The sequence below is a fragment of the Syngnathoides biaculeatus genome, chromosome 14 (assembly GCF_019802595.1).
Source record: "Syngnathoides biaculeatus isolate LvHL_M chromosome 14, ASM1980259v1, whole genome shotgun sequence".
Taxonomy (NCBI): Eukaryota; Metazoa; Chordata; class Actinopteri; order Syngnathiformes; family Syngnathidae; genus Syngnathoides; species Syngnathoides biaculeatus.
Window position 1 is genome coordinate 25,269,786 of NC_084653.1, and position 14,758 is coordinate 25,284,543.

At 47.4% G+C, this 14,758-nt stretch overlaps 1 protein-coding gene across 10 annotated transcripts in view; it reads left to right on the top strand.

Moving 5' to 3' along the window:
• The window catches only part of st6gal2a (ST6 beta-galactosamide alpha-2,6-sialyltranferase 2a), an 82,304-nt gene that overhangs the window by 40,712 nt on the left and 26,834 nt on the right, over positions 1-14,758 (top strand). For 4 of the 10 annotated variants that reach the window (XM_061841573.1, XM_061841570.1, XM_061841569.1 and 1 more), the window contains 2 exons: positions 7,829-7,988; positions 8,149-8,287. The exons of 4 other annotated variants lie outside the window; for them this stretch is intronic. In XM_061841573.1, coding sequence (XP_061697557.1) covers positions 8,223-8,287 — 65 coding nt within the window. In that variant the 5' untranslated portion in view covers positions 7,829-7,988; positions 8,149-8,222. Of the gene's footprint in view, positions 1-7,828; positions 7,989-8,148; positions 8,288-14,758 lie in introns of those variants that run through there. 2 more of the 10 variants (XM_061841574.1, XM_061841577.1) reach the window with 2 other exon arrangements.

Consider the following 14,758-nt stretch of genomic DNA (forward strand, 5'->3'; position numbering starts at 1 on the left):
GATGATTCCTTCACGGCCCCCCTCCCGTGCTCGCCAAGGTGTGAATGAGTGGCCGGAAAAGGACGTTTTGAAGGCTGACTGGCTGCCGCGACGCAGCGCTGCAACTAATGAAATGTAAAATTGCGGTCGGTGATGAACTGAGAACGTAGTTAGTCACAGACTGAGTGGCCTCGTAAGTGGGTAACGCGCAGGAAGTCCTGGGGGGGGGGGGGGGGGGGGCACTAAACGTGTGCAACCAGCGGTGACCGTCACTGATGGAAAGATGCGTTTGGTGTGTTGGTCAAATTCTTAACTCGTAACCTTAATGTCATTAAAAGTAGCAAAAATGAGGGAATAATATTGTACTCTGTTTCATATTTTGTTCCAGACTCGGGGCGAATTATTTTGGAAAATAATCTAATTGTGACCCCCCACCCACAAGGGTGCCGTTGTCATGCGTTTTTCAACAAACACAAGCATTAAACATTATCAGTATTGCAATAAACAATCAAATTTACTCACCAATAATTGTTCTTTGGTATAGGTTAAAGTTTTGCTCAAATAAAGCCGATTTCCATCCAGACATTTTCTTTGCCGCTTATCCTCACGGGGGTCGCGGGGATTGCTGAAGCCTATCCCAACTAGCTTCAGGCGAAAGGCGGACCGCACTCTGAACTGGTCGCCAGCCAATCGCAGGGCACATTGAGACAAACAGCTGCACTCACAATCTCACCTAGGGACAATTTAGAGTGTCCAGTTAATGTTGCAAGTTTTCGGGAAGTGGGGGGAATCGGAGTGCCCGGAGAAAACCCACGCAGGCTCGCACGGGGAGATCATGCAAGGGCCGGCATCGAACCATGGTCTTCAGAACTGTGAGGCCAACAACGCTTAGCCAGCTGATCGGGCGTGCCGCCAATAAATGAATTTACTCAACAATAATTATTTCTTTTAGGTTAAGTTTTCACGAAAATAAAGGCAATTTGTTTCGATGTAATTAGAATAAACTAATTTAATGACATTAATTTAGCACCCATTTTTTTCTGTCATGTTGTAATGTTGTTTTGTCCTCACTAATTGGAATACATAATCTGACCGGACATTTAAGGAGCCAAAGCACATATTTAAAAATATTACAGCACACCAACAAACAAAATGTAGATACATTAATTGCTGTAAGTGCTGTGACTACTCGGTTCTTGAACAAATCGGTTTTCGAGTGAAAATTTAGAGATTTTTTTTTTCTTTTTCTGCTTCTGTTTTCGAACAAAAATCGGTACTCGAACGCCTGTGGTAAAACCCAGAAAAAACTTATCGCACGCGGCCCGATCAGCTGATCCACAATGCACGTTGTTATCGTGTATAACGCAGCATCTGTACGCAGACCTGGGAAATATCGATTCGGTTTTCGGACAAATCGGTTCTCGTACTGCCTTCTGGAACGGATTGTGGTCGAGAACCGAGGCCGTGCTGTATTTCCTGCAATCTAATAGAACACCATTGATATGTTCTGTCTGTCACGATTCCTCACTGGCATAAATAGATGAACAAAGATGCATTATTTATTGTAAAGATATGTCTATTTTTGGGTAGCAAATGAACAGGTCGTTTCAATAGATTCATCGCTCCGTCTTGTGATCGGGTCGGTGATCGGTTATTGTTTTATTTCAAAACTCACCCCAATAACCGTGATCGTATCACGCCAATAAATCGCACAAACTAAATTTCCAGATTCCGACCAGAAGGCAAACAAATCTTTTGACGAGAGACAAAAATGGTTTTGATTGCCCGCCCACGGCGGGTTTTTCCTCACCTTGCGAAGTGAAAAGTAGCAAACGTGTAAAAGATACTCGCGTCGAAGCCTCGCTCGCGACGCACCAAAGTCTCCGGGAGGACAACGAAGACAACGAGCAACGAATATGAAAACAAACAAACAAACAAACAAAACAAAAAAAAAAAAACCAGATGACCCTTCCTTGTGTCCCGTTAAGTTCCGTTTCTTGTTCACCGGTCATTACCACGCTCGTTTTCGCGTCTGCGGTGACCCTCGGCAAATGTCCTGTGCTAAACGGGCTTGGCGCGCCACCGCGCCCGCGCGAAAAGACTCCGCTCGGCGGTCGGATCCTATCAAAGCCGGGATGTAATTTGACTGCCGGTGGGAGCCGCGGGAGAAGTTTCCCCTCTCATCACTTCCAGGCCCTCATCTGCGACGAGGGGGGACGGCGCTGCGGGGAGGTGGAGGTGTAATTTCAGATGCTCGTTAAATGGCCGCGGCGGCAGTCATGCGAGCTTCAAAAGCGGTAGTGCGGTGCCGCGGTCATCGGGAACGGCTGCGCTGCCCCTCGCTCGGGTTCGGGATCGGCCGCGTGAACGCCGCTTTTCGCCAGGGCCTTAAACGGTCCCTTGTGGTTCACTTCACTTTTTGTCCCAGCGGTTTTTTTCCCCGACAAAACAATGTGACATTTTCAACGTGTCTGTGTCACATTACTCTGAATGTAAAGTTGAAGCCCAAGTGTCATCCCTATAAAAATTCTAAAATAGATATTGTCATGAATAATACATATACTGTAACATTATTCACTTCAATGTCTATACGAAAAAATAAATATGAGCGGAGAGCGTGTCATCCATGTGCAAAGTTGCGGAAGTGTCATTTGACATCCAAATGTTCGTCATATCGGCTGCATCTCCTGCCCGTGATGTCACCCCGAACACTCGCCACTCAAAACACGCTGTGGTCCCTACCGTGGGACACGCCCCTTCTGACACGGAAGCGCTTTTCGAAGAAGAGAATATCTCAAAACTGAGTGAAGCGACCGCAGCAATATTACCCTATTGTTTCGAGCCATTTTTAGATGATATGCGGCTCACGGCCAAACCACCTCCCCGCCCGATCCACCTCCGCGCGGCGGTGATAAAAACAACGCCGCCTGCGAGCGACGACGACCCGGCCAAACCGCCTCCCTGTCCCATCCACTTCTGCGGTAGAGATGAGCTACCGCGGCCCGGCCACGACAAGCCACCCCGCCCGACAAGGCCGGTGGCCGGCTCAGCCTTGTCGACAAGGCCTGCGGAGGCGTCCTTTAGCGGCTGCTGCACGGAGGGCTTCCGATCTGCACGTCGACACGTTTAGCACCCCTGAGTTATGGATTACACCCCCCCCCAAACAAGTTTTTTTTAGTAGCTGTATACACACCTAGCTGTTATGTGGAACCCACGTAGCTCTCGTCCTTTGCACCTGTGCAATCAATTTTTCACGACGAACCGGGTCTTTTGGAGACGCATGAAGAGCGAATCCATCCTCCCGAGTGTTCGAGCAATATCCAGCAATACGACAAGCCGCCATTTTGGCTAACACGAAGGAACAACGTGTAGAGCGAGTATAAACAGAGGAGACCGCTCGAGTGCGCTACTGCCCTGTACGTCACTTCCTGCTTCTTCTCGAAAAACAGATCCCTCGAGAGGATTTTCACGGCGCGAGTGACGAAAAGCCATATACGTCAAAATCCTGTTTTGTGGTGAAAAAACAGATGGGTCCATACCGGCTGCCGTTTTTCATTAATAACATGCTAAAAATCCTGCATTTCATATCTTCAAGGCAATAAATAGTCGCATGTTGAGGCCAAAATTTGCTATAATGGGATGTGAAAATCGCAGCGTCAAAATCATTTGGGACGCCGAATTTTGGCGGCGAGGTCGCCGTGTCCACAAATCCCACTGACTCGAAACCACAGAGCGGCTAATTTGCGTCCATGTCGCCACGACAAAGGGAACGAGCGTCGAGTTGAACCCCGAGTGGACCCTCTCAGATCAAACGGGAGCCCGCCGGGGGGACGTCGCCGCCCCCTTCAGCCGGATTTACGGGCCGCGACGGCCGTATTTCCTGCGTAGGTCCTTGCCGCGGGCGCGGTGAAAGGCTGGCGTCGGGATCCGGCGTCCCCTGATGCGCTCCGCAAGGTCGGGATGATTCAACTCTTCTCTTTCTCCCTGCGTGTTTCCCTCTGATTTATTCTCTAGCTTTAAAAAAGGGGGACGTTACTCTCCAAACATTAGCGTGGCTCTTCTTCTTTCCCGAGCGATGCTGTCTGCTGCATTCTATCTTGAAATCTTCCACCTGCTCGGGCGCCGAACGTAGAAGGATAAACGGCGTCTGCCGCTCGATGAAGTCAGGAGGACACGGTTCTCGCTCTCTCTCGAGGACTGAACGAAACGCGTCCTCTGCTCCCGCAATTATGCGGCGAGCTGGAGCACTTCGCCAGGGACGCTAATTGGTGGCGCGGTGACCTTGCTTGCGCTTGTGGGTGCTAATCTTCGCGGCAAAAGGGCCAATTGCGCAGAGATGATTCTGCTTTTAAGCAAAAAATTTCAAAAACAATAACAACAAAAAAAGGAATTCGTAAGATCCTGTAACAAAACAAGGATGAGAGCTAGCTTGGAAGTTGAGAGGCGGCATCCAGTTGAGGGAATTCAAATCCGAGGTGGACTTAGCATCAATTCCGATCGACTGTATTTTTTTTGACTGATTTTTAATTAATTTTCAGACACCAGAATGTAAATCCTCAATGGATGACATTTCGTGTTATAGCAACAGTCCGTTACCAACGAGTCATGCTAGCAATGTAGCAGTTGTGGCTAACGTCTGCTTGTGAATCCCCACGCTCCTCGTCGACAAGGCTGAGCCGGCCGCCGGCCTTGTCGGGCGGGGTGGCTTGTCGTGGCAGGGCCGCGGTGGCTCATCTCTGCCGCAGAAGTGGATCGGACAGGGAGGCGGTTTGGCCGCGTCGTCGTCGCTCGCTGGCGGATATATGCCCAAAATATCAATCCAACAATTTATTTTCTTTTTTGTTACAGGATCGATAAACCGCAATACGTGTTGCTAACCAAAACAGCAGCGTGTAAACAGTCCCTCAGATGAACTAAAAATTAAACACCGTGCAGTATGAAAGATGATCTCACGTTTCGTGGAGATGTCGTCTTTCACGACGAGTACCGTAACGGTAGGCGCTGACGTTTAACCGTTAAACAATTTTACCTTCCAGAAATCTCTTCTGTTGGTCTTGATTCTTGCTTTGTCTTTTGATTTATCCTAAATACTTAAATATTAGTCCAAAATGTCTTCTCTATGTGCAATTGTGTAAACACAGTCTGGAAAAACTATTTGTGGAAATATGGTTTTTATTCCAATGTCAATTAAATGTACAAGTAAGTACCGTAATTCCCGGCCTAGAGAGCGCGCCTGATTATAAGCCTCATCCAGTACATTTGTAAAGGAAATACCATTTGGTACATATCCAGGCCGCAGCCGTGTAAAAGCCGCAAGCGCTCACATTGAAATTGACATTGAATCACGAGAAAACGGTACACAGAGAGTTTAACGCTAGCGCCGCCGCGCTAATGCTAGTGCCGCTGTGCGCGCTAACGCTGATGCTAACGCTAGCGCCGCGCTAACAGGGCCGGTTAAAAAAAAACACACCAGTAAAAATCACTGAGACACGGCAGTAACACGCTAGCGCAGCGCTAACAGGGCCGGACCGGTAAAAGTCACTTCCTCGGCACACATATTCCACCGGTCTCACTCTTACCTTTTCCGCTCGAGTGCCCCCCTTGCGTCCGTTAGAAAAAAATGCACAAATTAGTCGCATAAACCGCAGGGTTGAAAGCGTTTGAAAAAAAGCAGCGGCTTATAGGCCGTAAATTACGGGTATTCAATTTAATAACATTTTGTGTAGCTCACTAGCAAGATGACATCAAATATCACATTTTATAGCAGGCGGTTTTACTCCGATGTATTGTGCAATTATGGTTTTGTGGCAAGTATTATGAGGACCTTTGGCAAATTTCGTAGGAGGTACTCTACAATTCCGTCCCCGGACAACTGCAAAAAATAGAAACGCAAACAGCAACTGCAATAATAAATCCATATTATTACTGTACATTAGTTTCCTTTCTCTCCTTCTGCTCTGAAAGTTACCCGCCGTTTTTCCATTTATGAGCGTTTTAAACTTGACTCGCGGAACCATTTAAATGGATTGCAACTCACCGACGCCTTTGGAAAGATTTGCTGTTGAGGTCAACAACAACAAAAAAAAAAAAGGTGCAATTCCTAAACGGCACGCACAACCTCCTTAATTAAAACTGAACGTCCACAATTCAATCCCGCGTCGATCGTTAGTGGCGCAAACAAAAAAAAACTTTGAATCGTAAATTGTCCAAATCCTCCTGGGACTTGACCGTACACCCGGGTGGGGGCGGTGGACGTTCTCGCCTGGCTGCAACAGTCGAGCGGTTTTTCTAATGGGTGTAGTTGGCCTCCAAAGAGCGGGCTTAACGGGTTGTTTGCAGAAATGGACTTTTGCATCGCTGCTGCGGTTACGGCCGGAAAGCGGCTTAATCTGCCTCAGCGGGATCACTTTGTAATGGAGTTGGTGCTCCCCGGTCTGACCTTGGCGGACTCCGTTTTACGCCTTTAATCCTTCACGCTGGCCAAAGAAAAGTGATCTTTCTCGTCTTGGATTTTGTTCGGGTCGGGTGCTTTTGAATCGCGGAGGTGTAGAAAAAGGAAGCTAAACGGGAGGAAACACACTGTCTGTACTGAACGTGATTGCATCAGAAAAAGAAAAAATCCATCCGTCCCTTTTCGGAACTGCTTATCCTCACAAGGGCCGCGGGTGCCGGGACCTAGCCCAGCTGACTTTGGGTGAAAGGCCACAATTAGGTTGAAAAATGAACTTAGTGACTCTACTCTACTATACTATACTCAGCCGGAAAAGCGTTGGCCTCACAGTTCAATTCCGGACCCGCCTGTCTGGAGTTTCCATGTTCTCCCCATGCCCGCGTGGCTTTTCTCCGGGCACTCCAATTTCCTCCCACATCACAAAAACACGCATTCATTGGTGACTCTAAATTGCCCCCAGGTGTGATTGCGACTGCGACCGTTTGTCTCTGTGTGCCCTGCGATTGGCTGGCGACCAGTTCAGGATGTGCCCCGCCTCCTGCCCCTTGACAGCTGGGATAGGCTCCAGCACGCCCCGCGACCCTTGTGAGGATAAGCGGCTATGAAAATGGATGGACTATACTTATTTGATGTTACAAGTAACTTACGATAATTTATCATGCATAATTCGCACCCTTGTATAATACGCACCCCTAAAGCTGACCTCGAAATTCTGAAAAACTTTTCTACCTATGTATAATCCATTTTTGCAATCCATAGTTTTGCTTCGACACATGTGATTAAAACATGAAGTATGTCATGTATTTTCTTATTTTTTTATTTGAACGCATGATGCTTTTTTCAATGTACCAGCTCTTATTTCGAAATGTACAACGATGCTTTTATTTTGAAAATTTGTTTTATTACCCAGGCAGAACTTGTAAGATGGGGACAATTCTTTAAAGAAACATTTAATTTAATTTCAATGGGATTCAAATCAAACGCTCAAGCACTTCAGAAAAATGAGCGAGGGAACGGGAGGGAATTATTAATTAGAGACTCTAAATTGCCCTCAGGTGTGATTGTGGGTGCGAATTCTCGTTTGTTTCGCTGTGCCCTGCGATTGGCTGGCAAGCAGTTCAAGGGCGTCCCGGGCCCGCCTCCTGCCCAAAGATAGCTGGGACAGGTTCCGGCGGTCCCCGTGCCCCTTGTGAGGATAAGCGGCTCAGAAAATGGATTGATGGACGGATGGATGGATGGATGGGTGTTATTTTGTCTGAGGAAAATGATTTTTGCATTTGAATGTTTTGGTTAAAAGGCTGTGGCGACCCCTAACGGGACAAGCGTGAACTTGTTGATTTTTGGAACGCTGAACTGAAGTTTAAAGTCGTTCCCGTGGAAACTGCTTTTGACCAACAGTTGCCTGGCGCGTGATGAACGGCGAACTGGAGCCGCCTCTACTTTTATGCCCCGCAGTCATCGCGACTCCCGTCGGCTTCGCAGACCGACACGGACTGGAATTTCTTTTTCGCGGGGTTCATTAAAGGATGAGAGAGCGCCAGTCGACGCAGCCGCCGCGGTGAGTCCGGAGCTTTGAAAATGATTCGGCATAACCCCCCCCCCGGGTCGATTGAAACGCTATCCAAATATTTCATCGGTGTACGGGAAGAGAATATGCAGCTGTTGGATTGCCTCGAGCGCGGTAAGCCCGCGTTAATTCCGGACTCGGTTTGTTCTAGTTTTAGGAGGAGTCACTGATGGTGTGTAGGTTCCCGCACACCCGTAACCCTTGTGAGGATAAGCGGTGTGTGGCATGATCAAGGAGAGGAAAAAAGTGTTCCTTCTGCCAAGTTGCTGCTGTGATCGCGGTGCTTTGGGGTGCGTATTATACATTGGTGCGGATTATGCGTGATCCGTGAGCTGTGATTTCTAGAAATATGCGATTGCTACAAAATATTTTGGTTATAGTTTTTCAGTTTCCATATTCCCCATCTCTTTCTCTCTCTCTCTCTCTCTCTCTCGCACATACAAACACAAACATCAAATCACCTTTTCAACTTATTAAATATGAAGATTCGGCGGTTGTTCAAGCTAATATCTAGCACGTACTTCCTCATGATTGTCGGAATCGTCAGCGGGCTCGGGCGAAACTGAGAGCGAGCTTCGCTAAGCACGCGGCCCAGCGGAACTCGAAGCTTGCTCAGCGGTGGTTGCGCTTCTCCTTTCTCATCGTCGTCGTGGTTTTTTTTTTTTTTGTTTTGTTTTTTTTGACTCATTTAACATTGGTCGATGGTGATGATTTTTTTTTTTCTCGCCCTTCCATTATAGTGAAGAAAATAAGTATTTGAACACCCTGCTGTTTTGCAAGTTCTCCCACTTAGAAATCATGGAGGGGTCTGAAATTTTCATCGTAGGTGCATGAAAAAAAATCTGCAAAATCCACAAATCACAATCTATGATTTTTTTTTTAACAATTTATTTCCGTGGTATAGCTGCAAATAAGTATTTGAACACCTGTCTATCAGCTAGAATTCTGGCCCTCAAAGACCTGTTAGTCCGCCTTTAAATGTCCACCAGATGCACATGTGTGAGGTCGTTAGCTGTCCATCCACCATTTTCTCGGTCGCTCATCCTCACGAGGGGTTGCAGAGAGCGCCGGGGCCTATCCCAGCCGCCAACGGGCAGGAGACAGGGTACAGGCGGGTCCGGGATTGAACCCCGGACCGCAGAACTGTGAGGCCAACGCTTCGGGCTGCCCGTTTCTCTGTCCTATGACAAAATTACTTTTATGAATTAAAAGGTCAAATCCTTTGATGAGGAATTATGTCAGCGCCTTATGTTAGCTATTGCGCGAAAAATAAAAGACGTAAAGCCACGTCTTTGGGATAATATGATCGTTTTTTTTCCAAGGACTGTCAACAAGCTTGAGAAGAAATCGAACCTGTCTGAATATTTGGATTTATTATTTTTTTCCAATAAAGAGTGAAAATAGGTTAAATCCACAAAAGTGATCCTCTTCAAAAGTACATGTACATAGGTGCGCTGCTCGGACGGAGAAGGAAGCGCTTCAGGCGCAGCGGTACTGTAAATGTGTATTGATTCATTTCCACCTATGACACTGCTGAGTCATCTCATCATTTTCTTTATGGCATCACTCACCGCGATGAAAGTCTTTGGGAAGATGAGGTAACTGCAGTCGTTCGCCTTTGTCTATTGCGAGGGTCTTTTTTTGTCGGGGTCCTGTGGTTGCCGTGGGCGCAAAATGTGGAAGCTGGCACCGCTGACCGACCACTTTAACGACAGTTGTTGGTTTTTTTTTTTTTTCAACCTACGAGCAGTCGAACATAATTTTGGGGTTGTATTGTACTGATTTTGGTGTGTGATGTATTTGTTTTGGCGGCACGGCGGACCAGCTGGAAAAGCATTGGCCTCACAGTTCTGCGGTCCCGGGTTCAATCCCCGACCCGCCTGTGTGGAGTTAGCTTGTTCTCCCCGTGCCTGCGTGGGTTTCCTCCGGGCACTCCGGTTTCCTCCCACATCCCAAAAGGACGCAACATTAATAGTACACTCTAAATTGTCCCTAGGTGTGACTGTGAGTGCGACTGTTGTTTGTCTCCATGTGCCCTGCGATTGGTTGGCGACCAGTTCAGGGTGTACCCCGCCGGACTGCCCCGTTGACAGCTGGGATAGGCTCCAGCACTCCCCGCGACCCTCGTGAGGATAAGCGGTGAAGAAAATGGATGGATACATTCAATTCTTTTTAAAGATTTACATGAAGCCGTTAATCCTCGTTTGCCGATCACGGTAATTTCACAGAATCGGCAGAATTCATACAAGAATTTCATCCTTCCTTTTCATTTACGCCCAGCAGCAGCTGTCAGATGCTCTTAAAAAAAAAAAAAAAAAAAAAAAAAAAGTCCTTGATCCGACACGTGATCCCGAATTGAAGTTCTTGTCTGCGTGCTTGAAGGCAAATCAAGTACCCGTTACGCAATCCAGAGTGCGGGAAGCGGTGCCAGATCGACGGGGACGGGAGACCGACAGGCCCGTCCGCACTTGCCGGGAATGACGTCCTGATGGCTGCTTTCTTTCCGACGGTTTTGTTTTGGGTGCGTTCGCCATGATCGCCATCCAAGTGCGATTTTTGGCAAAGCCGAACACGCTGATGCAAATAGACGTGCGAACAATGAAGAGAAGTTTAATCTGATCTTGTTTACTTTATTGCATCTTCCCACCGGTATATATATATATATATATATATTTTCCCCCATTTTCTGAGCCACTTATCCTCACAAGGTCCACGGGAGTGATTTAAAATAAATAAATATATAAATATATATATAGTTCTCAGGTCCTGGGTTCAAATCTCGACCCTGCCTGTGTGGAGTTTGCATGTTCTCCCCGTTCCTGCCTGGGTTTCCTCCGTGCACTCCAGTTTCCTCCCCCATCCCAAAAACATGCCCTCATTGGTGACAGTAAATTGCCCGGAGGTGTGATTGCGAGTGCGATTGGATGTTCGTTTCCACGTATGTGCCCTGCGGTTGGCAGGCAACCGCTTCAGGGGGGTACCCCTCCTCCTGCCCGAAGACAGCCGGGTTAGGTTCGTCCATTCCCGCAACCCTTGTGAGGATAAGCGCCCCAGATGACGGCTGGGCGGATAATGTACCCGCCTCGCGGCAAGGTGCAGCACCGGCTCGTTGGTCGCACGCTTCAGCTGCTCGGAGGCGAACACTGACACTTTGCTGTATTTTGGGAGTTGCTGGCAAAAAGCTCCCCCTTGGGCGTTCAATACTTTATGAAGAACAAAGCCACCGGTCAGTGTTTTAGTCAGCACAACGTGTGCACGCTTACTCGAGTGGTTCTGCAGCCTGCTCAAGAAGGAACGATGTGTTCGTTCACTTTGGAGAAACAGGCTGTTAGATTCTTCCTTTTTTTTTTTTTATTGCGAACATGAAATACTACATAATTACGTTACCAAATTTATTAAAATTAAAATATAATGGCTAAACATCTTGACGTTAGAAACCGTTTTTGTACCTAAAAACTCAAAAACAGTGCTTAAAGGCATAAAGAATAAACGCAAAGAGTAAAGAAATTGCATAAAATCCACTGTAATGTGCGACTGCAATTTTGTAAAACATATTTTGGGTTGTACAATTTGAAGGTAATAACTGTACATTTTTTTTGGAGGTCGTGTTCGAGTTGTGTGTTAAACAAGTGGTTAGCTTGCCTCACACTTGAGGTTGAGGGTTTGAAGTTCGGCTCTTTGTGGAGTTCGCATGTTCTCGCTTTGCTTGTGTGGGCTTTCCACGTGTAAGGTCAAATTGCTCATAGGTAAGAACGTGAGTGTGAATTGTTGGAGGGGCCCCAGCTCACTCGAGACCCGAGACCCCCAAGAGGACCGGCGCAATCGAAAATGAGTGGCTGGATGGCATTCAAAGTTTTAGAATGACTAGATGACGGCTGCGCTATCCAATATCTATATTTTTCAGTCTTTTAGTGATTATCCTATCAATTCATAGAGCCCCTTTATAAAATAAATTTAGCATTTGTTCATCACAGTAATCGCAGTATTCATGTCATCCGCTTGGACCTCATCCCGTTGTTCTGCTGGAGTTTCTGTGACCGTCACGAACCATCGGTCCGGGTGGAGGATCCAAATGCAGGACTCCGAGACAGAGGCATAATGTCCAGTGGGTTTTATTGCAGAAGTAGTCTCCGGTGCAAACTCAACGAACTGGCAAATGCCCGTGACAAAAACCCCAACTTAAATAAACGCTCAATTAACATGCTACATACGTACAGTGGCAGCCATGATGAGGCTAACGGAAGCGGCTGCCCTCCCACAATTCCTCGCAGCGCAGACATTTTTTTGTTTTTGATCTAGCAAAACATTTTGTATTTCTGTATTCTAGAGCACGTGAAGGTTTCCGGTCCGTCGGACACAATGATCACAAAACAAGGTTCTTTGGTACTTGTTGAGATGGAGAGGATTGAGGACCAGGTTCCTTGGCGATAGCTAAGCACAGCCTCCCCTTCTTCTTCTCCTTCCACCTCTCAGCGGTAACGCTAAGTATGCCATCTTGTTTATTTCACTGTTTTTTGGGGGGGTTTTTTTATACAAAGTTTTTGAGGTCAATTCCGACTTTAATGGTGGAATCCGTCGCTACTCTAGGAACGGATCTCAGTCGTAGCTCGAGGACTCGCTGTACAACGTCAAACCTTGCGCGTATGAGCGTTAGCAGTGGATGATGTGTTGAAACTTCACCCTCACAGTTCTGGGGACCCAGGTTCAAACCCAGCCAGTTTTAAGTTCATTTAAGTTGCTCACAAACTTTCACAACCCGCTACGTTGTTGCCAATGGATGATGCAGTTGATGATACATTTAAATGGTGCGTTACAAAAAGTTTCGTTTTTATAGCACTCACGCCTGGTACAAGTAAAAACATCTACCACGTTGTCGACAGCCAGTCATTATCTGAGTCATCACATTTTTGGCTAGGTCCCTGCTTTGGGCGGGGTCACTTCTGACACCTGTCACCGACCACAGCTGTTTTCCGTGTTGACCCTGATCAAACCAAGTATTTAAGTTGGAGATTTGTCACTGGAATTTGCCAGTTCGTTGCCTTGCGTTAGTGAGTTGCATTCACTGCCTGTGGGACTCTCCGTTATATGCGTAAGTTGGAGTAACCCTAGTCACGGCGATTCTGTGCCTTTTAGTTCGATCCTGTCCTGTTGAGTTGTCAGCTTGCCCCATATTCATGGACCTTGCTGCGCGTCTTTTGGATCCCACCTAGCCTAGCGATTCTGCACCTCTGCCTTGTCGAATAAACTACACTGAACATTATGCCTCTGCCTCGAAGTCCTGCATTTGGGTCCAGCCCCGCACCGGAGGTCCGTGACATCCTCATGAAGGACTGCCGACATTGTCCCTTAATGTACCGGTCGGAGACCCGTCCGCGCTTTCAGCCCCCCATCAAAACGGCGGTAGCAATATTTTCACAGTCCGTCTCGCAGGTGCTCTAAGTGCCGTCATTTTGACAATTACGCTAGTCTGCAATCATCTGGCGGTAGGCACGGAAAAACGTTCCGTTCTGACGTCGCCGCCGATGCCGTCTGCGGAGGATGATTACACAGAACAGAACGTTGGTGGAACAAGTCATGATGGTTTGGTTCTGCTCGAGGACCCGCCTGTCCATTCGTGTGCATAAATCAAAACACCCCCCCCCACCACCACCATCACCCCTTAGGAGTCCTCCCTTGCATTGAGACTTTGAGAACCAGTATGGAATGATGACATTTTCCCTCCGGTTCTCTTCTGGACTTCCCACCGGGCGAGTCCCACATCTTAAGACTGCAGAACCGTGCCTGCGATTGACTGATGGCCTGTCCGTGGATGCGCCCCAGCTGGGAAAGGCTCCGTCTCCCCCCCCTCCCACCCCCCCTGCAGCGCGGCACGGCATACGCAACATAGAAAATGGATGGATGGAGGGAATGCAGAACCGCAAACAGATGGCGGACTGATGAGTAGTCCCGCTGAAGGCAGAGTTTAGCTGAGCTTGCAATCCCACCGTGAGCTCAGACTTTGTGCTCTCAATTCTGGTTATTACATTATTATTACACCACTATTTTTATTTTTACATGTATATGGATGTGACATGCGGGAGGAGGTTGATTTGAATTATGGAGAGTACTATGAGTTGCCTTGTCATACTATGAAAAGTGCTCTGTAAAGGAAGCTTTATTTGATTTGATATATAAAAAAAAAAAAAAAACGAAACGGACTCACTGAACACCCATTTTGAGCTTTATAAATCCAATAAACGACTTTTACAGTCTTCGTCAAATTCCACTCCGCACACTTCCAGTAATTCCTCGTGAGCTTCAACAATAGAACATTTTGTCCCCCCCCCCCCCCAACACCCAAAAAAACCTAACCTTCAACAAAGTAAGAAGCCGCCATGGATGTTGAGAAGAAAACCGAACGAGAGGCTCAGCGAGAATTAATTTGACTTACACGAATTAAGAGCCCAAATGGCGTAAATACATCGGTCTTGCTCTCAAGGTGGCTAACCCATCATTTTGGGATCTTGGTTATCCTTTTACTGTTGCACGTTGTTGCCCCCGAACGTCGTCCTGCCAGGTGAGGGGAACGCCACACGTTCACATCGGGCACCTTTTGGACGCCGTTGGATTTCTCTGGTCAGTTGTGTGCTTGTTTTATACGTGCCGTATACTTTCTTGGTTTTTAAAAACTCCCATTTTCCTACCAGGAAACCGTTTGACCCACCGTAGACGTGTTCGGACTGCTACCCTGGCAGCTCATGAATCACGGCTCCTACCTGATG